This window comes from Rhinolophus ferrumequinum, chromosome 6 (assembly GCF_004115265.2).
Source record: "Rhinolophus ferrumequinum isolate MPI-CBG mRhiFer1 chromosome 6, mRhiFer1_v1.p, whole genome shotgun sequence".
Taxonomy (NCBI): Eukaryota; Metazoa; Chordata; class Mammalia; order Chiroptera; family Rhinolophidae; genus Rhinolophus; species Rhinolophus ferrumequinum.
The window spans coordinates 43,590,978-43,618,007 of NC_046289.1; the positions used below are offsets into that span (position 1 = coordinate 43,590,978).

Below are 27,030 nucleotides of genomic sequence, written 5' to 3' on the forward strand. Positions count from 1 at the left end.
TGATAAAAACACTCAACAAAGCTGGAAGAGAAGTGGACCTCCACAACCTGACAAAGGACATTTACAAAAAACCCACATCACACTTAACGGAGAAAGACTGAAAGTTTTCCCTCTAAGATCAGGAACAAGAAAAGGATGTCTGCTCTCACCACTTCTATTCAACACTGTACTGGAAGTAATAATTACCCTAAGGGTAATTATTTTTTTTAAAACTGTTACGTTATTACCCTAAGGGTACTTATTAAGAAAGAAAACAAACAAAAAAAGGCATCCAGATTGGAAAGGAAGAAGTAAAACTACCTCTAGTTACATGATCTTCTACACAGAAAACTCTAAGGAATCCTCAAACAGCTATTGGCTCTAGAATCCACTTGTTCTGGTCAGTCTCTTTGAACAGTAATTGTCACACTACCTATTATGGTTGTAAGACTTTTAATTCTTAGCATTTACTATACCTAATTTAGAATACATCATACACCTTATCACAGTATCAAGGTATCAAAGCTGGCTTATTAAAAAGTCTTGCAGGGCATGAACTACTTGCTTCAGTAACATAATGAGAATTCCCCAAATGAACTAAGTATATTTCAAAACGTTGAATTTGAATGGGGTAGATAGACACTGCAAAACTGAATATATGAAGTTTAAAGACTGCTTTTATTTAAAATTGGTAAACAGTAGCAATGATGACATACTTTCACAGATAGCATACCAAGAAATCTGCCATTTTGCCAAAATATTCAGATCAAGAAAGAGTTTACCAAAATGGAAATGAATGAAAAATAAAGAAGGAGGGAAAGGGCTAGAGTCCAAAGAAAACTAAACACATCTTGGCTAAACAGTTGTGTCCAAAAATAATTTATCTTGCAATTAAGAACCGCTTTCTTTCTGAAAGACACAGGACATTGGGTTAATAGATTTATTTAAAAGAAAAATCTGTTTTGGCTATTGAAACATTAAAAGAACAGAACATCTGTTTTGCAAGTAAAGACAGATTGTATAGAAAAAAATCAAGTAGCAAACCACCAATTAGACTAGCATTTAATTTGTTCTATTTAAATTTTCAATAAAAGTAAATGAACTTACATTCTTGAAATTACAGGTCAGCCATAAATATTTAACCCCAGGAACCCCTAACACGACGACCTTTTAGAGTATAACGAAGGTAATCATTAATGCATTTTAATTATTTTTCATTCTATTTGACATTTATGTCAAAACCAGGTTATAAAGCACTCTCCCACAAAATTCATTTTTAAAGTATTATAAAAGGAAAACTCACCATCCATGAATTCTGTACATATTGAAATCCTGTTTTCTACAAAAAATGCACCATAAAATCCTATGATATATGATGAATCACACTGTAACAAAAATAAGACAGAAGTAGTTAAAAACCTACAAGCCAACACCATAGGCATGCTTTATTTAAAAAAAAAAAAATTACCTTATAAAGAATTTCCAATTCAGACATAATTTGCTTCTGAAGTTCCAGTGTAATATCTAGTAGTATGACCTAAATATGGAAAGGAATCAACCTTCACACATTTATTCATTTTTAAATACAGCTATACTCACTATGAACTAGAAAAACTAAAAAAATGGTGTTTCCTCCATTCATTCCCCCTTTCTCCTCCCACCACTATAACCCCCAGTAATACAAACTGTATCCACATCTGTCTAACCCTTTGTATTGGGGGAGGTGGTATAGGAGTGATTGATGGGACCAGGGAAAAAGCCAGGTCTCAAAGGTCAGTATTAATGGCTTTAAAAGTCAGTTAAGTTATAACACCCTTAATTTATACACCCTATTTTGGATACATTGGTTATTTTCAGAAGAGAAAGATAAGAACGACCCTGAAACCATTAAAAAAAATTGCCTTGTAATTCAGACACTAGGCAATAAACAGAAGGGGATGATGAGTAAAAATGACATGTGAAGTAGGGTTTTTAGTTACAAGAGCAATAAGGAGTTTTTAAAATATATCATCTTTTTCTATTCTTCCAGCTGCATAATGTTTTTTTGCTAATAATGTTATAAAATGTTGGAGCCTGAAGCAACCTCAGAAATTATTTCATCAAATCCCCTTCTTTTAGAGGGAGAAACCAAGGTTCTGAGGACCGCTCAGCCTAGCCATGTCAGGGCCCTTCCTGAGCCAAGGACTGGGCGTGTACTTCCCAGGATGTGCGGATGTTTTATGGCTTTCCTTAAAACATCAACCACTGAGTCAGATTCATAATGCAGAAATGTAATATGCTTTATTTATAAACTTACCTAGAATAAATTCTAGTTTATTTCAAACACTAATTTTTTTAAGAAAAAAGACCATCAACTTCAAATTTTATTTAGCACGTCAGTGAAGCCAACTGAAGGGAAACTGTTTTTTACTTAAAAAGAAGACAGTGATGCGAATAAAATGGTTGGAAGACAATTTTTAAGATCTGTGGCTGAGTTTCTGACTCTAAACATTTCTAGATAAAAACTTAACATTCAGGTTTACGAGAGTGTAGTTACACACCATCCAACACTGAACTACATTTTGTATCACAACTGCGGAATACATATAATCATAATCATACTGGAGGAAAAACCCCATAAATTATGAATTGCAAAGTGCTGATAGAGCAAGAAAGGAAAGGATAATCCTAAAACACATTCTATAGTAATCACATCCATTTGGGGAGGGGAACGTGAGGAAAAAAACGCACAGCCAGTTTCTATCAAGAGTTTGCTTTAGGGTTATTTATAAAGGCCCTCACTAAACTAGACTGTAAGTATAATACAAAACTGCCAAGAAACATTTAAACATTTCCCCCGATCAATAGTCATTTTGCCAACAATATTCACTTACATTTTTGTTCCTGTATAAAACTTAGCAACAAAATACATTCATCTGGTGTTGTTTCAATTCTATGCCATAAAGTATTAGAGCTATTCACACCGCTATGTCAAGTACAGGGAATCTTTCAGCCTAAAAAACTCTGCTGAAAGGAATAAAGTTATTATTTACCTTAAAGCAGTGGTTCTCAGTCCTGGCCTCATATTATAATTACCTTTATATAAAGATATTCATATAAATACATCAGGGCACTTTAAACAAATCATGAAGTACAAGCCTTACCTTAAAATAATAGAATCAGTATCTCTGAGGTTGGGCCCATCTCTTAGCACTTTTAAAAAACTTGTCGGGTGATTTCTGACCCACAGTAAGGTTGAGAACTACTTATTTAAGGTTTCAAAACTTACATTTACTCAGTGCTCAGTATGACTACTAAGCTATATTGCACCTCCAGGCCCTCAATCTAGAAATGACATGATCCTACATGGCTAGCAAACACACTGGAATTAACCTCAAACTACTGGCTATAAATGTATCGTTCCCTTGATCACGAACCTTAATTGGGTTCCCGTGGCCCAGCATAAAGTTAAAACTCTAGCATGACATCCAAGGAGTTCTACAATCTAGCTCCAATTTGTTATCCTATCTCCTCCTAGTACTGCCCACCTCAAACCCAACCCTCATGAAAAACCAGGTTTTTACTGATCCACACACAGGACCTGTGCTTTTCCCCACTTCTAGTCTTTGCTCCTGATTTCCCTCCGCTGGAAGTATGCTTCTTCCTCCACTCCAGTCATTGATCATAAAAGCTTTTCTCTTCTTTAGACCCAGCTTGAATGCTGCCGCCACCTCCAGGAAGCCAGCCCCAAAACCCTCCATCAGAATTTATCTCTAGCTTTGGCCCTTTTTCTTTCTTCCTCTCACACTACCTTTAGTATTCATCCCTCATCTCCAAAAAACAGAAGCCGAAAGAGTAATGAGTGGCTGTGAGCCCCTCCAGGGCGAGGACAGCATCCCCTCCACCCCACACCCAGCACCCAGTATAGGGTCTTACAGTAGTGCCCATTAAGTGATGTGGGATTTCATTAAAGTGCTCTTTACAACCAGAATCCTCTAAATAAGAAGCTGTTTCTGGACAAGAAGGAAATGGATTGCTTGAATTCTATAATTGAATTTAAAACCAAAGACATAAACACCAAAATAAATAAAAGTGCCACACTGGTCTAAAATGTAGCAAGTAGTAGTGTATGTGTGGAGCCAATCCACGGCACTCTAACAGGTCTTGGTCATTTTTGATATTTGCTATAGTCCAGAACAGTGGAGATTGCACAGGGTAGAAAAGTGAATAAAATAATTTCTGGGAACTTGAGAGGGAAAGTAAAATCCACCTTAAAATAACTCTACTGAAACGCTCTTTGAGTTTCTGGGAGACTTGGCACTCTAGGTGGAAGGTTAATTCTCCTTCCCTTGGGCATTCCCGTGAGTGAGCTTTAAAACTGCTAAAAATAAACAAGTCCAATTCCTTATTTGAAGGTAATAGAAAACAGCATGACAAATGCTAATTTTCTTTTTGAAGTACAAGAAAAGTATGGACTCCCTGAGTCTTTATTATTATTATTATTATTATTATTATTTTCTCCTTTGGAAGAGCTGCATCTTTGAAACCTGAGGGAATCTGAACATGACGCATTTCATAGAGAAAGGGTTAAGTGAGAAACTGAAATACCTGAGTGCATTTCTGTTGCTCTCCGCTACACCTCCAGGACAAATAAGGATGAGTTGTCAAGTTAAATATAAGCAGTCAAGTGACTGAATTATAATTTACTCTGTGCTCAATTTAAATTAGTGTGAGGCTATTAAAATATACAGTATAAATACGGCAATTCATCACAACCTGCCATGGATGACTTCATTTATTTGCTGGAGTGGCACACGCTCCACTAAAGGGAAGGAGAGCAAAATCACAGGTCAAATTAAGCTGCTATTCTGTTTTAATTCGCTTATTTAATCTATGGCAACATAATTGTCTTTTACAGTATGTACAACTCAGAAAGGAAATTTGGGAGGATTACAGTCAGTATACAAATGATTAATCAAATGGTCCATTTAAATGCTAGTTTAAAGGCAGCAGAACCCAAAACAGTCCGAGAATGATAATCAGCACAGGCTGCATACAATGCTAAGAAATTTCCTGGCAGACAGGTTTTTCCCAATTAGAAAATAAACAATACTGGGAAATCTATTCAGCTGTACTCTTTGAGAGGTTTTATAGAATACCTTAATGGTATAAAAAGGTTCTGTTTGCAAGACGGCTAACAGGATTTTTATTTGTTTTCTGCTCTACTTGTTTGCAATTGTCTTGCTTACCTACATCGCTCCCCACCAAAAAGCTAGTTAGAAGCACATTTCATGAGTTATACCGTCATTATCAAATAGTTATCTTTAAAATATGATTAGTGGCATTTTCAAAATGCTTTCTTTGAGGCAGAAATTTTTCTAAATTCATTAGTATAAGATAAAAATTCCAGGTACTTCTATTCTTCCTAAAATTCAACTTGCTTTTAAAAATATCTGAAGTGCTTGTTATTTTCCCACCTTTGAAGTCTAAAAAGGGAAATATTAGAATACCTTTCATTTTATCTAAAAAAATAAAAACATTTAAAAGTATAAAAATTAAAAATATTTTCAGTAGGAATAGAAAAGTAACCGATTTTCCAGGACTCATCTAATTGTTCCCACACACATTCAAAGTGTGGGTCCAACTGACCCTTTGACTTGGGAAGTTAAGTCTCCCTCCTGTTTCTGTGCAGGCACCAGAGCCCCGCAGGTGACTCTGTTTAGATAAGGACTGTGACTTGCTGCTCCTTGCAATCCCTCTGTCACACCACGCAGCCCCGTTTCACAGCTGAGGTCACTGAGAGGTTCAAGTGACATGCTTGAAGTCACACAAAAGTCAGGAGAGGGTCAGGAAAAGATCAAATGTGCTTCTAACTCTTAACCTTTCATTTCACCCTTTAATATAAAAAAACAACGACAAAAAAAACTAAGAAATACTCTGTCTGAGAGCAATGGTCCATACAAAGAACACCATGGGATATTTTGTATATGAACTGAACCTGCTTTCAAGATGTTACCTCAAAAGAAGAATGAGTAAACTGAAAAACAAATGAAAGAACAACATTTATTTATTCAGTCAGTCATTTCAAAAATTATGTGTTGAACATCTAGTCATATAACGATGCTCTGTACTAGGTCCTCCACGCAAGGTTCTGCATGAATCAATGAGTAAAACAAGATAAGGAAGATCTGTTCCCCACTGACAACGAGATTTCAATATAACAGGAGAAATGTACATGTATACTAATAGCAAACTACAAGGCAGGATGTGATAACACCCCTAAGACTCACAAACGGAGAATTCTGGAGAGATTCAAAGAAGAAAATGAATGAGCGACAGATATACCATATGTGACAGGATTTATCCAAGTAAGTTCAAGAGAGGACAGTGGCTTTGGAGCTGACCCTTGAAGGGTGTTAAGGATTTTGATAGGTGGAGACACGGGTGAAGGCATTCTAATTCGAGAGAAATATGTGAATCAAAGTGGTGAAGTGAGCAAGTACCTGTGTGCAGATAAGGCAAAGAGTTTAACTTAAAAGCAGCACAGGATTCAGTCAGATAAAGTAAAGCTATTTTGGGGTTTATAACATGAGTAAGTAAAACGTATGATAATAACAACAAAGGTCAGTATGAGGGAAATGAAAGTATGCTATGTAAACTATACTATTGTAAAGTTCTCATGCAATATTACTTGAAGGTAGACTATAATAAGTTAAAGATACACACTATAAATTCTAAAACAACTGCCAGAAAACGGACATACAGATGGAACAAACAGAAAACAAAAAGCAAGATGATCAATAATAACATGAAATGTAAATGATCTAAATACCTACCCCAAATAAAAAGCAGAGATTATCAGACTGGATTAAAATAGAAGATCCAACTATATGCTGCCTACAAGAAACCTACCTCAAATATAAAGACACAGCAGGTTAAAAGAAAAGGCATATCATACTGACACTAGTGAAAGCTGAGGTAACTATATTAATATCAGAAGTGTAGATTTCAGAGCAAAGAATGATACCATGGATAAAGAAGGTCACCTTGTAATGATAAAGGGGCCAATTCATTAAGAGGACATAACAAACCTAAATGTACCTGACAGCTATTCAAGAAATATTAAGTTAAAAACAATTATAGAACTGCAAGGAAAAAATAGACAAATCTACAATTACGGCTGGAGATTTCAACACCCGTTTCAATGACTGATAAATAAGTAGATAAAAACCAGTAAAGATACAGAAATTTTGAACAACACTTTCAGCCAACTTGATCCAATTGACATTTATACAATATCCTATACAACAGACTATACATTCTTTTCATATACAGAGGAAATACCAAGATTAATTTGTATTCTAGGTCATAAAACAAATCTAAATAAATTTAAAATAATTCTTATTATACAAAGTATGTTCTCAGACCACAACTGATTTAAATCAGAAATCAGTAACAGAAAGATATTGGCAAAATCCCCACATATTTAGAAATTAAATAACACTTCTAACACTTAATGAAAAACTGCCTGTTCTGAAGAAATGATACATCTTTATTTTTTAGATTATGATTAATATATAAGCTACATGGTTTTTGCCTTCGCTGTCAAGAAACTTAGGGCTAGACAAAAGGTTTAAACATAATAATCATATTTACTTTTAAATCATTCATTCATTCAACCCAGTTTGAGCATCTAGTATGTTATTTTATACAATTTAGGGACGAAAAGTGAACACAATACAGTCCTTGCTCTAAAGCTGAGTTTTATGGTCAGGTCTAATGAAAAGCACATTCGTAAACCCCCACTATTTTCATTTATTGAAAGTCTCTATTTCAACAGCTCTTTTTAAATGTGTTTTCTTTAAAATTGCTTTTAATCCTTTCCAGAAATGTTAGCCCCTTGCCATACCCAACTAAATAATCATGCACAAAGATTATAATATCAGCCTAGGTTAAACATAATTCAAAATGTATAAAATTATGAACAATTAATAATGTACTTGTAAGGCCAAATATAAGTTTTTTGGATGATTTATAGAGGTGTTCCCCTCTCTTGGAGCGAATGACCTAAAGTTGACCGTTTTTAAATATGCGTATATCACTGGCAACGATCTAAGAGTTTTCACATTAAAGGACAAATAACTCGAGAGAAAGGGAAATGATGCTTGAGTTGGTGGAGGGGTCCTCTGAGTGGAAAAGGAGATGAGGAGGTGTAGAAAAGACAACCCAATGCCAAGGTGGTACAACAAAGCTGTACTCGTGGAAGCCGGGGAGACTGAGATGGAGATTGGCTCTACAGCATGCCGGGAACTCTCCGGACCTCAGGTTCTTCCTCTGTAACACGCTGGGCTTCACAGATCATCTCTAAAGTCTCTTTTGGGTCTACAATTATGTCAACCTAGTTTAGTTGGAACATCAAAGAAAACACCCCAAGGGGGAGGTCTGTTTTATCTCCTCACCAAAAGCTTTTTATTAAAACTGGACTTCATGATGTCACATAACACATTCTAGGTGCTGCACTAGGTATGGTCTGGAAGAAGAACTCTGGACTACACAGCAGTCAGAAGACTTGACTCTTAGCTCTGGCTTAACCTTACTAAAAGGTATTCACCAACTACAATTTAATTGTTCAGATTCTTAGTTTCTTAAATTAAGATAAAAGATGTAGAAATATATACTGTGCAAGTATTAGGGAAAGAGACTGAATTCTCACGGGGGATAGCTAAGATTTTGGAGATGAACCGAAAGAAGAGATGGAAATCCGAAGCAGGAGCAATGGTAATAACTTGTTTAAAGGCTGTATAGCAAGGCAGAGGACATGTACTTTGGAGTCAGATGGATTTTGTTAAAAATCCTGGCCCTGACTCTTCCAACTGTGTGACCTTGGAAAATTCATCTTTCTGAGTCTCAGTTTCCTCAAATCTAAAATATATAAGCTTACTTTGAAGTTTTAAGGATTAAAAATAATAGTTATAAGGCATCTAGTATATTACCAGGCATATAGTAGTCACTCAAAAAATAAAAGCTTTCATTATTAAGGGCCCAGAGACTGCAGATACCGGGCATGATGTAAAGTAACAGACAGGTGAAGCAGAGGATGTAGCTGTACAGGTAGATCTATAGAAAGCCTGATCAATTTGAGGTGAGGGTGAGGAAGGAAGCAGGCCTGACCAGTTTGTTAGCTAAGAACCCAGGGTTGGAAGTGGGGTTTGGTGTGGTTAGACTTGAGGTAGCCGAAGGTGCAGTCAAGAGGTACAATTCAAGAGAGCCCATTGGGGAAATCTAAGATAAAATATTGAGAAGCTCAAGTACCAACAACCAATGCCAGAGATTAAACTAAAAGTGTCATAGCAGGACTGGGAACTTGGAGTATGGGATGGATGAGGTGTGGATTACGAACAAGATGGCAACAAGTGAGGAGCGTCTATCTGCGCAGAACACCCATGAGGTATGCACAGCTTGACGACTGGTGCGTGTGGTGCTGGGGTATTGCAGGATGCCGTAGAGGGGCAGAGCGAGGCACACATCTTAGGCTTTGGGGATCGGAAAGAGAGGAAATGCCAAGACAGGGACATGGTCAGATCTGTGATTCAACTTCTCAACTCTGGGAACAGAGTAAAGGGATACGGGAGAAGAAAAAGATTAAAGGTGTAGTGATGAAATTGTAAAAAGTCCAGGTAGGAGGTATGTGAACCTGATGAGGCCAAGGCAATGAGAATGAGAATAGAAAGTGACAAATGGACACATTTCAGGAAAAATTTCTGACAGGAAATGGTAACTTACAGGATGTCAGAGATAAAGGGAAAAAAAGGAGTAACTACTAAGGTTTTGAGCTGCAAGACCAGGAAGATCGTGATGCCACTTAGCAGGGGACACAGAAAGAAGTGGAGGTAACAAAGATGTGAAGAATCACAACACTAGGAGCTTATAGGTACCTGATCATTAGAAGGCATCTGTAAAATACCTTCAGAGGCCTGAATGTCACAACAGTGCCACAGCATCTACCACCAACCAGCAAAACCTTAAGCCATTTCATTTCCTTTTTGACAATACCTGTGACTTAAGCTAACAGGGGGAAGAAAAAGTGGAGAGCATCAAGAATTTCATGAAATTTATCCAGCACTTACCTTTACAGCTAATATTTTCCCACTTGGGACATGATATGCTCTATGGGAAGAAGAAAAGTAACAAAATCACTTGGGATCACTAAACAACCTACATAATGGTTAAGGACATGAATGTAAATCTGAACACATCTGCAGCAATGGGATATATGTTACTTTCAAAAAACACTAATAAAATGAGTAATTCACATTTCTGTTGAGCTTAATGGCTTACAAAATGATTCATTTACCTTAAAAATAACCCTCGGAGATAAGGCTGGCATTATTATCCCCCTTTTATAGATGAGAACTTTGAAGCATAGAGAAGTTAAGTAGTCTGTCTAATGGCACAAAGCCAGTAAGTGGCAGAACTAGACCTCCAAGCCAGGTCTTTTGCTCCAGAACCCTTACAACATACTGTCAGTATGTGTAGTGGTTTTCCATAGCTCTCTGTCAAGCATTATATAGAGCCATATAAAATGGGTGGTTTTCCTTTTGTTTATTTCAATTATACACACAGGTCAACTATATCCCTACATTTCATCAAAATAATCTGAAAACACCTGGAATTAGCTATGGCGTAAGATATAAATTGACGTAAGAAGTCATAGGAAGTCATAGTATGTGGTTTATCTTTTCCTAAAGCTGGTATCTTTCAGTATTAAAAAAGCCTCAGAAGAGAGATAAGTTCGTGTGATCAGCTGGTGAATAACTACAACTTAAGTCAAGATGAATACATTCATTTATGAAAAAGAGTAAGAATAAGGTTTGCAGAAATAAAATACCATTATCTCATCAAGACCTTTTGTATTTGAATGAAATGTGGACTTTCATGTATATACTGCAAGGACTGCACATTCTGACCATTATTCAGAAACAATTTTGCCTTATATAAAAAATTTCAAAATGAACCATGCAACATGAACAAGCACTGTTACTGCAAGTCCATAAAAGTACAAAGAAACAAATCAGTTTGGAAGAACTAAAATCTTGTTCTATAGAGGATTTTGCACATTAGCCAAGATCGGATGTTATTCCTCTCACCTGGCTAGTGTTAAGACGTGAGTGGGGTAGGGAAGATGTGAGGAAATGGAATTTAGCTTCTCAGGAATTCCCTGTCCTCATCTGCCAAGTTGCAATATTTACCAGGCTCCTAATTTAGCTGACCTAGTGGTAAAAAATGTTCATTTACTTTATTATTATTTTTTGAGATATCATTGACATGTAACACTAATTTTAGGTATACAACATAATGATTTGACGTTTGTATATATTGCAAAATGATCACTCCAGTAAGTCTAGTTAACATCCATCACCACACAAGTACAAAAAATTGCTCATTTCTTTAAAAAGAACATGCATTTCACTATTATCAAAATGAAAAAATCATTTTCTGTTGTTCTGGAAGAAATATTTGTGTGATTGCTCAAATTTTTTAAACAGCTTTATTGAGATAATTATGTATGAAAAAATTCACTTGTTTTAAGTGTTCAATGATTTTTAGTAAATTTACAGAGTTGTGCAATCACTGACAAGTGTTTTTAAAGTGACAGACTTATAATTTAACTATTAACAACTTATAAGGATTTATAACTTTTCACATATAAAATGTTATAAATTCAGGTAAGACTAGGAAAAAACATATGTAAATGTACATACAGATAAGAAATTCATTCTGCTTTTTCTACTTGAGTGAACAAAAAATTGAGTCAACTATGGAAGGTAAACTTAGCCTTTATGTTATCAATTAATTATAGAGAAATTCAGGTATATCTCATTTAAAAGAAAGGCAAGATTACAAAATTGGCAATTGTTCACTTTAGCAGAGTTCTTTAATCTGTAAAAGTGTCTGAAGACTTTCTCTAAATGTCAACCTCCCTAGTATATAGAAATACTATTAAGTTTACAAAACTTAAATTATTTAAAAATATTTTATACTTTGTATAAAGTGATATACATTTTATAAGTAGAACCCCTATATTATACTGGTTTTAAAACAAATTACCACTTACTGTACTATCTATGTTAATATCAGGCTTTTACAACGTGAACTACATTTCAGGTCACAATTTGATTCACGATATATCTGCACTCATGTAATACAGTGACATATAAAGACTTACACTGTATTTTCCTTGATGCCTGATAGAGTTGTTAGACTAAGCTAATCTAAAATGCGATTTGAAGGAATTTAATAACTTTATTCTATGTAAATACAGGTAACATAATATGTAAAATTTTGTAATTATCTTATTATTTTTCCTCTTGTAGACCACAAGTTCTTCCAATCACAACTTTAAAAAATACTGTATATTAGAATCACTAACCAAAGACTAAAATGTGAAGATAAATAGTTGACTGCATACACAAGGATTCCAAAGTTGTAAGAAGAACAGTGTGCTACTTTGGACAACAAGCAACACCTGGACTTTTGAGACCAACAGCAGCGATAAGGAAATTAGCAGATAGTCTAATATGTATACCATATTGGACAGTTTGGCAAGTTAATTAGCTTGTCAAGAAAGCTGATCTCTGTTCCAAAAGAAAGGTCTCCTATTTCCAAGTGAATTAAAAGAGGAGGCTTGATGATTTAATTATGACGCATGCTAATTCATCCATGGAAGTTTGGGTTCAATTTCGAGCAAATAAAGATGCTGTGTGGTTTGGTTTACAGTGCAATGACAGTACCAATTTAACATTTAATCATCAAGGAGAAGTGGATGACAAAGGCAATGCCAGGTATGAGTGGAGTAAGCCCGTTAACTTTGCAAATGGCATTCTATCCAGGGAAAAGGAATTTGTTTACTTTCAACGGATACTGCATCTCAATTGTCTTGACCTTCCTCAACACATTAACTGTAAAGTGATTAATGAAGTTTGAATGGAGGCTCTCGTTACACCAAAGACAACTGTACACCTCTGCATTGTTTTAATTAACAGCTAACACTTCAAATTAGTTTGGTGTTGCCACAGTAATTACCTGTTCCAATGAGTGCACGAAGGAAGCATTTATATATTTTTAGTGCTTAGTCCTGAGAGTCCCATTTTCTTTGGGACCAACACAGACCATCAGGGATTATTCCCAGCCCTTAAAACTAAGCACACAACATACATACTTCAGGATGGCAAAAGCTAGTAACCTGGCAAAAATATATTGAGTATTGAAAATAAAGAGCCCAGCAAAAGAGAACACTTACGATCCATACTTTCTTACTTTCTGTTTTCATTTGGAATACAAGGTTCTAGATGACCAGACAAAAAAGTTGATACCAAAATTAATTCCTGCAGAGTACAGAATCAGATAATTTATTGACCTAGCAGAGAATATAGAAAATTGTCTAGTCTAACCCCTTCCTTTTACAGTGGACACACTGTAAACCCAGGTGAAAAAATTTGTCCAAGTTCATACGGTAGTCAATGGCAAAGCCAAGACTGGAATTGTGGCAGAACGTTCATATTTTAGGACCTAAAAGAAATATGTGACGATGTTTCAATTTTCTTCATCATGTTCTAAAACAGAAAAACTCATAATTCAAAATTTACAAAGGTGCTGACCTATTTCAATCAGGCTAAGGACCATCATATCCGAATCAGACAAGGAAGCAAGCACTGCCATCTATCTTAGGGGCAGGCAGAGAGTGAAGACTGTTAAGTTCTGAAGTCACTGCCTGGCTTCTGATCCCAGCTCTGCCACTTCCTAACAATGTGAACCTGGACTGTTAGTAACCTCACTGTGTCTCAGTTGTCTCAAGCCTGGAATGGGGAAATCGATCCCTACCTTAGAGAGTTGTGAGGATTTAATGAGGATGGGGTCTGGCATGTATTATATCTTAGTGAACTAGTAAGTTTCCAGGGTAACTACCGTGTTTCCCCGAAAATAAGACCTAGTCGGACCATCGGTTCTAATGTGCCTTTTGGAGCAAAAATTAGTATAAGACCAGACATTATATTATTTTACATAAGACCTGCTCTTATATTATAAAACAAGACCGGGTCTTATGTTAATTTTTGCTCCAAAAAATGCATTAGAGCTAATGGTCCAGCTAGGTCTTATTTTCACGGAAACACAGTAGGTGTTTTGAGACTAAGATAGCAAGAGCTTTTAACAATGAACACTGGCAAAAGTTTGCAATATATGAGTATCATTTATTAAGAAAAACAAGTAGCATTACTTCATGCTAAATCCACTTTGAAGACAAAGAATTAAAACGGCCATCTGAAATGATATGGCTATACCATGATACAAATTCTAGATTTCTTACCATATTTATCTCATGTCCACTTTTGGTTTTCTTCAATTATTTCTTGAATTTTAATTTCATTAATTTTTTTATTTACTATTTCTTCCCTTCCACTTCCTTTGGGTTTAATCCCTTCCATTTAAAAAAAAAAAATTCCTGAGTTAGCTTCTAAGCCTATTAATATCAGTTATTCTTTTCTAATGTATGTACAAAAAAACTATACTTTAAATATGACTGTGGCTGCATCCTATGAAGTTTTCATTTATGGCATTTCTTTATTATTCAGTTATAAATATTTTTATTTCCATTATGATGTATTATATGACCCCTAAGTTATTCAGATGTGTGCATTTTAATTTAATTTCCAAATGGGTTGAAAGGGTTAACTTATTACTGATTTCTAAACTAATTGTACAGTAGTCAGAAAAAGTAACCTATATGTTACAGATGGAATTACAAGGAAAATTTGATAAACTCACAGTCATAGTGGGAGAATGTCCTTCACTAATCAACAGATAAGTCTGACCAAAATTAGTAAGATATAGGAGATCTTAACATCACAATTAACAGGTTAGTCACATGATCACATTTGGAACTCTTCATCAATCAAACTGAGAATACACTTATTTCCAGGTACAGAAAATTTAGTTTTTAAAAACTTATTATGTACTTACTAAGGCACAGAGCGAATCTCAATCAAGTCTGTAATATATATGGTCACTTTTTCTGACTATAATATGTCAGGCAGCAGAAGTACAATGAAAAAGAATAAAGGTAAGGATACAGAAAGTAACCAAGATTAGAGGCATGTTTTTTTTTTATACATTAGGGGTAGGGGAATCAGGGGATGCCTCTCTCATCTGGTTACATGTGAGCAGTAAGGGAGCACACCATTTCGATATCTGGAAGAAGACGACTCTAGAGAGAGGAAATGTTAAGTTCAAAGACCCTGAAGTGGAGGTGTGTGTTTGACGTGTATGGAAGTGGAATAAGCAAGAGGGTGAGCAGTGGGAGGTGAGGTCAGGAAGGCAAAGGGAAGATAGATTGTGTGGTATCATTTAGATCATGATGAAGAATGTGACTATTATTCTGAGTGATATGAGAAGCCATGGTGGCAGAGGAGAGAACTTACATATCTTAGAAAGATAATGTTGGCTGCTGGGTGGAGAAAACACACTGTAGGAAAGCAAGGATAGAAACCAGGAGACTAGTTGGAAGGCTACTGTAATAATCCTAGCAAGAGATAATAGTGGTAGGAAAAGAGTGGTGAGAGGTGGTTCATTTCTTAATATAGTTTTGAGGAAGAGCCAACAAGATTTGTGGGTAAATTTGGTGGATGGTCTGAAAGAAAAAGGATTAAGAATGACTGCAAAGTTTCTGTCATGCGCAACTTGTAGAACAGTTTTCATTTATTGACGTTGGAAAAACTATAGAAGGAGCAAGTTTCACAGGAAATCAAGAATTCAGTTGTGAGTAAATTTGAAATGCCTAAAAGACTTCCAACCAATTAGCTATGAGCCTGAAGTTCAGGACAGAGGCCAGGGCTGAAGATACACATTCGGGCTTCATGAGGTGGTATGCAAAGCCATGGAATTACAAAAGCTCTTAGGAATTAAATTGAGACCGGCTCTGAGGACTGGCCCCAAGGCACTCCAAATTCAGAAGTCAGAAAGATGAGAAGAAAGCAGTCAAGAGATAAGAAGGTGCAGACAGTCAGCCAGCAATGGAACCCAGAGAATGGTGTCCCTGCACCCCTGAATGTTGCAGTTACAGCTCCCGTACTAGCAAGTGCAGCATCTTGCACAGAGTAGGTATTCAAAAAAACATGTGACTGATTTCAAAAGTAATACTTGGGGACAAATGTAATTAATTCTAATATCGGCTCTTTGACATTCCAAAGATGGGTCTAGGACCCTCCACACAAAGCGAGAAGCATGCCCACCTCCGTCTAAATCCTAGTGAGAATTTATTAAAAGATACACCAGCCCAAACAACAAACTAAATTTCTCTAAGAATCTTTAAAAATGAGAAAGAATGGCAAAGAAAAATTTGAAGACAAAATGTTAAAAAGTCCTACACTCACACAGGACATACGGGAGAAACAACCTGTGTTCACATTCCAACATCTGGACTCCCACACAAGTTTATGTCATGCGTAAATCAATTGCATCTGTATTTTACAATGTTTACTGAAATTATTTATGCTTAGAATTTCAAATTCTAGGAGAACCAAGAAAATATGAATCGTCCCAGCTGACTCCTGTTCATAAAATAAATAACCTAGAGCTGATCATATATTTTCTGATAAAGCTTGTACAATCTCATACAATTAAAGTAGACATCTAAGTTCCATGGCGCTATTCTGCATGCTAATTTCTGAATACATTCTAATCAAGTTATTTTAAATTATGAGCACAAAGAATTTATAATAGGGAGTATCTTGTGCTTCTCTAGTGATTGTGAGGTGGAATATAATTTAAGAATAGCGGGGCTGACCAATGATCCAACCGATATTTCATACTTCAGCATAACTGATATTGTTAAAATGTCAATTTGTTAGCAAAACGGTCATCAAAATGAGTAGGAAAACATCTTTCGTGCCTTTTTTTTTGCCTCATGGAGCAAGGATCTCATGTATGTAATTGCATGTATGATGACTTTTAGTCACAATGGCAAAACAAGAACATTGAAATGACAGTATTGCCACTGTCCTGTGAAGGGGGCAGGGCAATTCTTTCATATATCATGTGGAAAAAATGTCACTGACTTAAGTTCTACTTCTTACATAACATATTTCAGAGAAGGTTGGTGAAAAGAGGGACACAATTACTCTGTAAACTATTCATAGAGTTCTATCAATTGTTGGAAAATTCTCTAAATGGATGGGAAACCCAAGAGAATAATTCAGTCACTAAAATGGTGAAAGCAATAGTTAAGAGTTGGTATAAGAAATAATCCGTAATTAGAGAGCAATGGTCTTATTCTAGGTAAACAGGAAAGAATGTGATGCTTATTTCTTTTGCTCCCTTGGTCTCTTAGAGGATAGGTAGGAGGCAAGAAAAAAGGTGACCAAAGACTATTTAAAAATAAATAAAAGTTACAAATGCATTTGTGTTATTAGCTTGCTTCAGGCATAGTAATGGCTTTCTAAAATTATAAAATTGATTCTGTTTTTCAGACAGAGAATTGACAGCTTGTGGGATTATCTTGGGTTCCCTGATTTTCTATTCTCCGAATGCCCTTCCGGGAGGATGTCCATCAGAGACAGGGCAAAGGAAAGGAGACAAGGTGAAAGAGAAACCTCTCTGAGGTCTGATTCGTTATGACAAAAAGTTTGGTTAGGAAGAGACAAACCATTGGCTAAAATAAAATTTTTGATTAGTTGTCCATTTTAATTGTCTATGTAGCTTTTAATTCTTGCTAACATAGAAAGTTAAGAGTTGGCCATACTGAGATTTAATTAAATCTACTTCTTTATCAAAAAAAGGTATCTGTTAAAGCCACTATGATGTAAGTTCATTGGTTTCCATAGTTACAGATGCTGTTTTCTTGCTCTCTAGATGACATTTTATTTATTGACCAAAAAAAAAAGAAAAAGTAACTCCGATTTTATGTAAATTTAGAATAACAAATGGAAGTTTTTTTCCAAGTTTTCCATTCCAAGGTTTTGTACACTTGGCACAAAAGAAAATTAAAACAAAAAAGAATGGAGATGATGGAAATTAAAGGGTTAAATGTACCACTAGGAGATAGATACCCAGCTTCAAGTGATACATTTTGAGTCTATTTAAAATAAGGAACCTGAAAAAAAAATTTTTTTAAATAAGGAATGTGAGAGTCGGTTGTATTACATTATGTCAAAAGATTAGAAGGCTGAACAATTCTGAAGACAACACCAAACAGGTAGAATCCTTCTTTGCCTTTATAAAAGTCAAATGCATCAATGCATGTGAGTATATACATAAACAAAACAAAAATCTTTTGTTATCTTATAAGATTAATTTAAGACCCTCTAGATGTTATCTTTTAATACATGTTTTCAGTCACCAAATGTAAACTAGCTGTGGTTCTGTTAATGAAAAACTCGAAAAAAGATCAAGCAGTAAAAACTTGTTTTATTGCTTGATCTTTTTAGAGATTTATTCTCTTGGTAGGTTTCTTTAGGGGTGGATTTTACCGATATGTCACATACTAAAATAGCCATCCACAGAAAAAATTCAAATAATTTCAGGGAAATCAACACTGACAGTTGTTGCCTTCCATAATAGATAAACACATTAGCCAGGCTCTAGCTGTTAAAATAGGAAATCCAAAATAAACAGCAGTTGTAAAAAGAAGCTTTTATGTAAACTGTACTAGTTCAAATAACAGTCTCTGCCAACCTTCCTTCTGCCTAAAAACCCATTACAGATGCTTGAATACTGATTGCAAAATAATGTGTAGTTAAGCAATAAGCACCCACCTCAAGATTGTTTAAGTACCAAACCAAACATGTTACTAGGTCACAGATATTAACAACTCTTTCAAGATGATGACCTTAATAGGGCTCACAAACCAACCTAACACATGATACGGAGAACTTGGCTGGGTTAGAAAGATGTCTAGACCTGCCTCAGTGAATGTGCTCATCACTGCCTCCGTATTTCTTCCATAAGTTGATGCAGCCTGGTTCAAGCCTCTAACACTCTCTATATCAACTAGAGTAATGTCTTTTAATATATGGCTTAAACACCTTTGAGATCAAGGAAGCTACCGTCATAGTGATCTCTTGATCAAAGGTTCTGAAAGAATGTAATGGGCAAAACAGAGAGGCAAGAGAAATAAAGCCTAATGATAAGAATGAAAGAAATGGTGCAGTCAGGCAATACATGTGGGGACAAATAGGAATACCTCGAGGAATAACTATTAATAGCTAGGCAACTTCCCTCCTGAAATGGTTTCATTACAATGTAATCTCTGCTCAGAGGTCACTAATAATAAATCACTTTCTAAAATCAGACACAAAAATGGCTATCTCAGAAAACTTCCTTCTATAACACTAATAATTATTATTCTATTGTACTTCATAGTTTGTAAAAAACGTTTTTATAGAGAGAAGCTACTTGATTTGCACAAACATTTGTAAGGTAGATATTCTTATTATCCCCATTTTACAGAGACAAAAAGGAAGGTTTGGTTAGGTTAACAACTGCTTCCAGATTCTTATCTGATAAGCATTGGAGTGGGAAGTGGATTCAAGTTCTGTGAAGCCAAGTCCAATGCCTGTCCCAATAAACCTGTGTGAACATAAACTGGCTGCTTCTAAATCCTCTAACTCCAGTTGTCTTCAAGGTTCTCTGGATGTGGTCAGTGCTGATTTTTAAAAACCAATAGGGAAAAATCAATGGAATGACTCACTTTTCAGAGTTGCATTAACTTTTTCAGGCCACTGGAGTACAATTTACTAAATTACCTTTCGTAGAACACTAAATAGGACCCTAGTGGGTCAAAGAGTAAACGCACCTCTGAAAAGTGAGCCATTTATTCCCTTCTTTCCTGTAGTACCAGATGTCATATGTCCCCTATGACAGAAATATTAACCCATTTCCACTGAAATCTCAAGAAATTGTCCAACACTAGAGAAAATAAGTATGGGGAAGCTTCCCTGGGGGAAAAAAAAGGGAAAAAAAACCCAACTCTTTTCTATAACCGTACCCATAATACTATTGAAAAGTCAACATGTACTTATATGAAAATATGTTTTTCATTTATTGGGAATTGTTTTTAATCCGAACCTCAAAACAGAATAAAAATATAAATTCAAAGCTGATGGTTTTCAGGAGGGAGATGCACAGGATATCATGATGGCTAGTTTCATCCTGTAATGCAGTATTTAAAAAATAAGCTCAACAATTCATCTTGCTTATAAGACATACATCACAAACAATTGTTCTTTCATGCATCTCGTTATACTACAGGGTATCCCTTTGCCTGAAAAAAAAAATTCCCTGGCTAACAAGTATATTATTACTTCTAATCTATATAAAAGCATACATCTGAATACATTTTTGAGTTGCCTTAGTATGAAGAGCTACTGAGTTAACATTTGAGAGACTTTAACAAAGCCAAACTTTAAGTTTTCAGCATTGTTAGTCCCTTACTCTTCTGGAAGATGGCTATGCAATGAAAATAAGACAACTTTAATTTAAAAATCATCCAGCTTCTAATTAAACTGCCATAGGCAGCTGGTTGGATAAGTTTTAATCAGTTTCAATCACCTATTGATTGGTATACTGAAGCCTAAAAAATTAAAAGTAAAAGATGATTGGGGAATTGCCCCATCTCAGAACAACAGTAGAGGCCTCTGTAAATAACTCCTCTTTTAACCATCAGCTAAATGAACACTTCAATACTGCAGTACAAAGTCTTCTGCAAAATTACTTTAACTAACAAGCAGAAATTTATCAGCTTCAGCCAAAATCAATGCTGAAATCAATTTGAACACTGGTTGTGTCTAAAGGGGCTCATTGGCAATTTAGGGAAATTACACCATGTAAATGCCTGTGCTTTAATTGAACAGTTTCATCAACTAGGCTGTGATTGCTGTCCATTCATTTATTTACTTTCGCTGCAGCTACCATTCTGCAAAGGAATAGCTTTTGTCAGGCTGAAGAGAGGCACTTTGTCTTCATTTTGTGCACTTTTGTGCATAACAGACTTCATGAAATGGGCGTATCATGACGAGGGTCAAAACAAACCAGGAACGACTATTTCTTTTAACATTAAAACTGAACACCACTCAAACTATTATCATACCTTCCACCATCTGGAAACAGTCAGGTTTAAACCCCGAAACAAGAAGGAATTTGAGTGACCTCCTTGCACAGGGCACTGTGCCTCTTCTCTATTTTGAGGAGCTATGCTGTGGACAACACAAGCAAAGTGTTTGGATTCTAAACTCAATTCCACAATGTTGTTGTTTTTCTTTGTTTTTTTTTTTTTTTTGAGATATCTTTAGTGACTTCCAAAAATATATAAATTGTATTAGAACATTCTCTTCAAAAATTAAGCAACATTTTGTTTTATAGCCTCGAGATTAGTCACGAAAAGGTGCTATTCTGCAATCCATTCAAGAGATTAAGGCTTAAAGATGTCACATATACTGTTAAAGTAAGATTAATGGAAGGAGGGAAGAATTGGGGACTGGGTGGGAAGAGGAAAACTAACTTCTTTATAAGGACCAGGAGCCAAAAACACCAATAAGATTACCAAGTTGACTTAAATACACATAGAAATGCAGTCATCGAATCATGGGAAATAAAAAAAAAAAAAAAAAAGATATAATATCTGGAGACTCATATGCTGAAGTGATTGAAACTCACATTTTGGACATTCATCAGTTATTTCAAAGATTACAAGGTCCAGGGAAGGAGGGAAGAAGGAAGAAGCTGTTTGTTCATACGGGTCACCTGTAAGGTACATGCACCTGATGTAAAAAATAGAAAGTACAACTATAGTGTATTTGCTAGAAAATGCCAACAGAAATCCTTAGGCTCACACACAGTCTGCTTACATTAGTTCCTCACAGAATCAAAATGTAGTTATTCACTAGAAGGGCACTGGGAAGAGACTAAGAAATAAAGCTATGAGTTTCAGTGGTGATACCTGCTCTTCCCAGCTACATCCCAATGTTGCTGGGGGATAACCCTGGACATGTAATGGTGGTCCAGTTTGGAAACGGAAATGCAGCCATTGATTCTGAGCAGCTCCTGCATTTTGGGTGTATGTAGGCAGGCAGGGCCTTGAAACATTTTACTCGGACTTCCAGGGAAGCAGGGAAATTTCTCATTTGCCCTTTCAGTCAGTGACCGAGCTGCTCTACTCTGCAAAACTAAGAATTACCTTAAGAAAAAGTTAGCAGGGAGAAGAAATGGGGTGCAGAAACTTACTACATGTGTTTATGGTAAAAATTCATTCTGTAATTTTATCCCATGTATCATTTTCTCTACCACTATAAAATTTCATTAGCTATATAAATTTTGTTGCTGAGACATTGTACAAATATATTTTATTCATAATTTTTAGATAACTTTTCTGAAAACTTAATTATGGTTTAAATCAGAGCTTTATGTTTATTGACTACGTATATTGTTACATTTTGCTGCTACAGTTAGCAGTTGTAATAGAATCAGTATGTTTGAGAACTTTACACAATACATATTTTCCAAATACACTAAGCTTGTTAAAATGCTATATTGATTATGCCCTAAAGCAAGTTCTAATTTTGTCTGAACATTTTTCATTTCATTATTTGAATTCACAAAACAAAAACCAGTACTTAGCAGTAATACTGTACATTCTTTTTCTTTCTTTTGTAATACTGACAAGGAAAAGTATGGAAATTCTAAAGTCAAGAGGATCACATAATACAAAGTCACACTTAAAAAACAAATTAATGTTTAAAAAAAACTTTATGATTAATCTCCGCAGCCTAAGTCTCTCTTGCTATTTCCCCTCTAATTTAGTAATCTGCTCCTCTCATTCACTGTTAGTGCACAAATCAGAACCTAAACATATATCACTCCAGTAAGGCAGCAATTTAATGGAAACATGGTCTCTTATATCAAAGTAACCAACAACAGAGCAATGAAAAAAACTGTGGCAGAAAGTTATACACAGTAAATGCCTTTTGGACTTCCCAGTGAATTATTTTCCAAAAAAGCAATTTAAGTAAATACCCTAGATGCTATGGTATACAAATATTTGCTTGTGCTATATGCCAACCAAGAGACTACAATTTTCTAACACATCAGATATTGTAAAACAGCTGAAGAAAAAAATTAATGTGCCTTATAAATCAAGAAATGCACTGCCTCCACTAGCACAGCCATACAATTAATTTAGGTATTTAATTATTAAATTCTAGGTTTTTGATAAGTAAAGAGACCCAAAGGCTAAACCAAATAAGTTTTGTTGCAATAATTCTGTCAGCCGAGGAATGGCTATTTAAACATCTACTAAAAAGTCTCTAAAATTAACAACTAGAGATGGCACATCATTGACTTTCAGAATTATATATTAATTTATATCTTACATCCAAAAATAATTTGGGTTAAAAATTAGGAAACTCAAGGGAGTGAACGGCAAACAGAAAAACCCTGGCTTGAGAAGTGGTCCCAAGTACTGATCTAGGAGTCAGAAGACCTGAGTTTTAGTCTTCTTTTTTCTCCCTAGCTCTTATATGAAGGTATAACTCACAAATAAAAATGGTATGTATTTAAGTGCACAACTTGATGTTTGTTCTTGAGTTCTAGTCTTGATTTGACCTTGGGCATGCGACTTCACCCTTCTAAGCTTTATTTTCTCCCTGGTTAAAAAACGGGTAACCATACTGACCAGGCCTTCTTTGCATGAGCTTAGCAAGGTCTCAAAGATCCGGATTGATCAAGCACTGCCCATCCCTCTGCTCTCCCCTGAGCTTGCACCACTCCAACCACGCTGGCCTAGACATGTTCACACCCACCTTAGGGCTTTTGCCAAGAGTGGTTCCTTCGGCCTGGAAGGTTCCTCTCCCAGATTTCCCCGTGACTGGCTCTTTCCTGTCCTGCAGGTCTCAGCTCAAACATCACCTCCTCAGATAAGCCTTGCTGACCACCTATTTTACATTCTTTACAGCCCTTATGAGGTCTGATAGCATCTTACTTTTGTATTCATTTCCTTATTGTCTGCTTGCACCACTAGTGTAAGGCCAGCAGCACAGGGAACTTCTCCAGCAAATAATTGTTCAATGAATAAATAAATCTACAATAAGACAAAATTTAAAAGAACAAAACCAAGCAACACCTGACAATATTTTTATGATAGCTGGATGCTGAATTTAGATCTGGAACTTCAGACTTGAGAGTCATGTCATGTCCAAGTCTAAGCGGGGATTCGTTTCTCAGTGGTTCTGAACAACAGCCATGTCATGCTGCCTAAGGAAGGAGAGTTCACACCTCCCAGGGCCACCCAGCAATGGACAACACTTGTGTCCACCCTTAGGTTGGGAAGCATCTGCCTGTGCAATGCTGACTAAGTGGTCCCAGTAGGTAAGGCACGGTGCTGGGCCCTATGCAATGCCCATGCAGGTGACCTGGACACGACCCCCACTTATCTGTGCACAGAGCTTCTCCTCCCTCGGGACACAGGCCCAGTGAGAGCCAGGCTGGCCCTGACAGCCAGCACACGGCCCTCCACACAGCACATGTTCAGAACACGGCTATTCAATAAATGGATGAAGGAGGACTGGACAGGCACAATTTCTAGACCCATTATTATTCTCTCCGTGATCCTCTGGGTGGTCTCTGAACTACCCACATCTCTATAAACTCAGTATCCAGAACCAGACACTTTTAAATCCGAAACTGGCAAACTGCAAGATGAAGTCAAATCTGGATGTTATACCCTCCTAATGCAGCCAGAGAATAGATTTCACGAGGAAACCGGATCTCTTCCACCCTTTAAAAACAGAAGTGTGCTAATGTTATCTGCTCACCGCCACTTCTGCTAGGGACTTTAAATTTATTTATAAAGAAAGCATTCTTAATAAAATAAAATATTAGGAAGAAGTGTTGCCACTTCAAACTATTTTTCCCTGAAAGGAGATGGTGTTGAAATACTTAGATTCAGCAAATTCTTACTTGAAATATTACCATAATGTATTGATTTTTAACAGACTCAATTGACTGAAAAGTTGTTTGTATAGCAATATTGGCCAAACCAATATACTAGAACAATTTTGTTACCCATAGTAATCAAGTACATTTCTGAAGTATAATTATACTGTCATAAAAATAAAGCCAAGATACACTTTTCCAAGCAATAAAACAATAGAGGCTATAAAACAGGAAGAGGAATAGGCTAAATAAATGAGATTTTAAAAAATGAAATTTAATGTCGTTCAAAAGCACCACTGCCTCCTCTTCCTTCCCTTAAGCCAAGGTTAGCAGAAAATGATCAATACTTCAATCTCAATAAACTATTTCAATAATAGTTAATTCAGGTGGAAACAGAGTCTGAAAATCTCTGCTCAGCGACCTGTGACATCCTGTCATGTTGGTTGAATGCCAATAATCCATCATTGCCATAATGGATATGAGCATGTGTGAAGTTATACAAATGTGGAGGGAGGAAGCAAATGTGGGAAAGGTGTAGAGAATCACGAGCTCAGGTTCATTCTTTAGATTCTAATCAATACAATACACATTACTGTATGAAACAAACCTATAACAGTGAATGCTGAGAGAAGAGGGAAACATACATAATTAATTTTATTTGACAAATACTCATTGATTTTTCTGAAAATATTAATATCCTTGCTTGTCATGTGATACTATAATGCCATCCAGCCATATACATGTACTTAATTTTGCATTAAGATCGTGTCTTGTTTGCTTGTTAAAAATAAGACCTTGGCTGCAAGGAAAAGGCTCTTCATTTGATTGGAAATTTAAAGTTACAATAAATCAAACCATCACCTTACTCTTGGGTCAATATCAAAACCATGTAAAAACGACTCTTAATTTACAAGATGCATTTCAAGGAAAACATATAAAGGTGTGGGGTTCTTGATACAGTCAATAGAGAAGTTGGGGTCAGACCTACTGTGGTTTAGGTTTGGCACCTTCAGGTCGGCTGGTGGAAGAAGTGAGAGTTTTCCGGGCACTTCATGGTTCCCAATATTTTCATCAAGGAAGCTTTTTATTATGTTTTCTCCTCAGGAATCCCACGATTTGAAATATTCTATTTACTAAACAGCATTTAATTAGACAATTAATGTGTTTTCCCATTTTATATAACTGACCACCAGAGCTTCTAATTTTCATGAAATAAATCATGTAACTATAATGAGTTGATCTATTTCCCACTCCAAAACACAAATGTAATGTTTTAGTTAGCCTGTACAGCCGTATCACAAGGACAGAACAGAACTTAATAGTTCATGTGATCTCATTTACCATCTTCAAGGACCATCCTCACCCTACTGCCCAACAAATACTTCATAAAATAAGTACGATAACATAAAGGACGAGAGACCAACACCTTGGAGAATTATTATCCTTTCCCTCTTCTTGTTGTCTCTAGATAGGTCAAATTAATTCTTAAATAATGGTATATAACCAATTTTCAAAACACCATGTAGGCAGTATATATGCTACCCATTTTATCACTGAGAAAATTACCTAAATCCAAGTGAGACCCTTATTGTACTGTAGGAAGCAGCTAGATATATAAAATTCACTACTGTTTTCAAATACCTAGAGATGAGAATACATGGCCAAAAAAGCTGACAACTTTTCTTAGTCTGAATAATCTGCTTTAAGGAAAAAAATAATATAAAAGATGATGCTTAAGTGCTTGTCTAATTGACGTAACATGACTTAAGTCCTAACAGTTAAACATTACTTCATTTCTGGACCCAAAGCTTAAGTGATTTCATCAAACTGAGGAAGGAGCAAAGAACCTGACTGACTAGCCTTCATTATCATAGAATGTTTCCAAAGTAACTGAGGCTGTTAATTACTTTCATCTCAATTATACTACACAAAAAAAGACGATAGTAACTAGTACCGTGTTTCCCTGAAAATAAGACCTAGCCAGATCATCAGCTCTAATGAGTCTTTGGAGCAAAAATTAATGTAAGACCCGGTCTTATGTTATACTATATAAGACCCCATATTATATTATATTATGTTATGTTAGGTTATATT

The 27,030-nt window shown here is 35.8% G+C and overlaps 1 protein-coding gene across 4 annotated transcripts in view; it reads right to left on the reverse strand.

Moving 5' to 3' along the window:
* The window catches only part of MAP2K5 (mitogen-activated protein kinase kinase 5), a 228,706-nt gene that overhangs the window by 144,008 nt on the left and 57,668 nt on the right, over positions 1–27,030 (reverse strand). For all 4 annotated transcript variants that reach the window (XM_033108520.1, XM_033108523.1, XM_033108521.1 and 1 more), the window contains 3 exons: positions 10,086–10,125; positions 1,448–1,516; positions 1,283–1,364 (listed from right to left, as the gene is read on the reverse strand). In XM_033108520.1, coding sequence (XP_032964411.1) covers positions 1,283–1,364; positions 1,448–1,516; positions 10,086–10,125 — 191 coding nt within the window. The remainder of the gene's footprint in view (positions 1–1,282; positions 1,365–1,447; positions 1,517–10,085; positions 10,126–27,030) is intronic.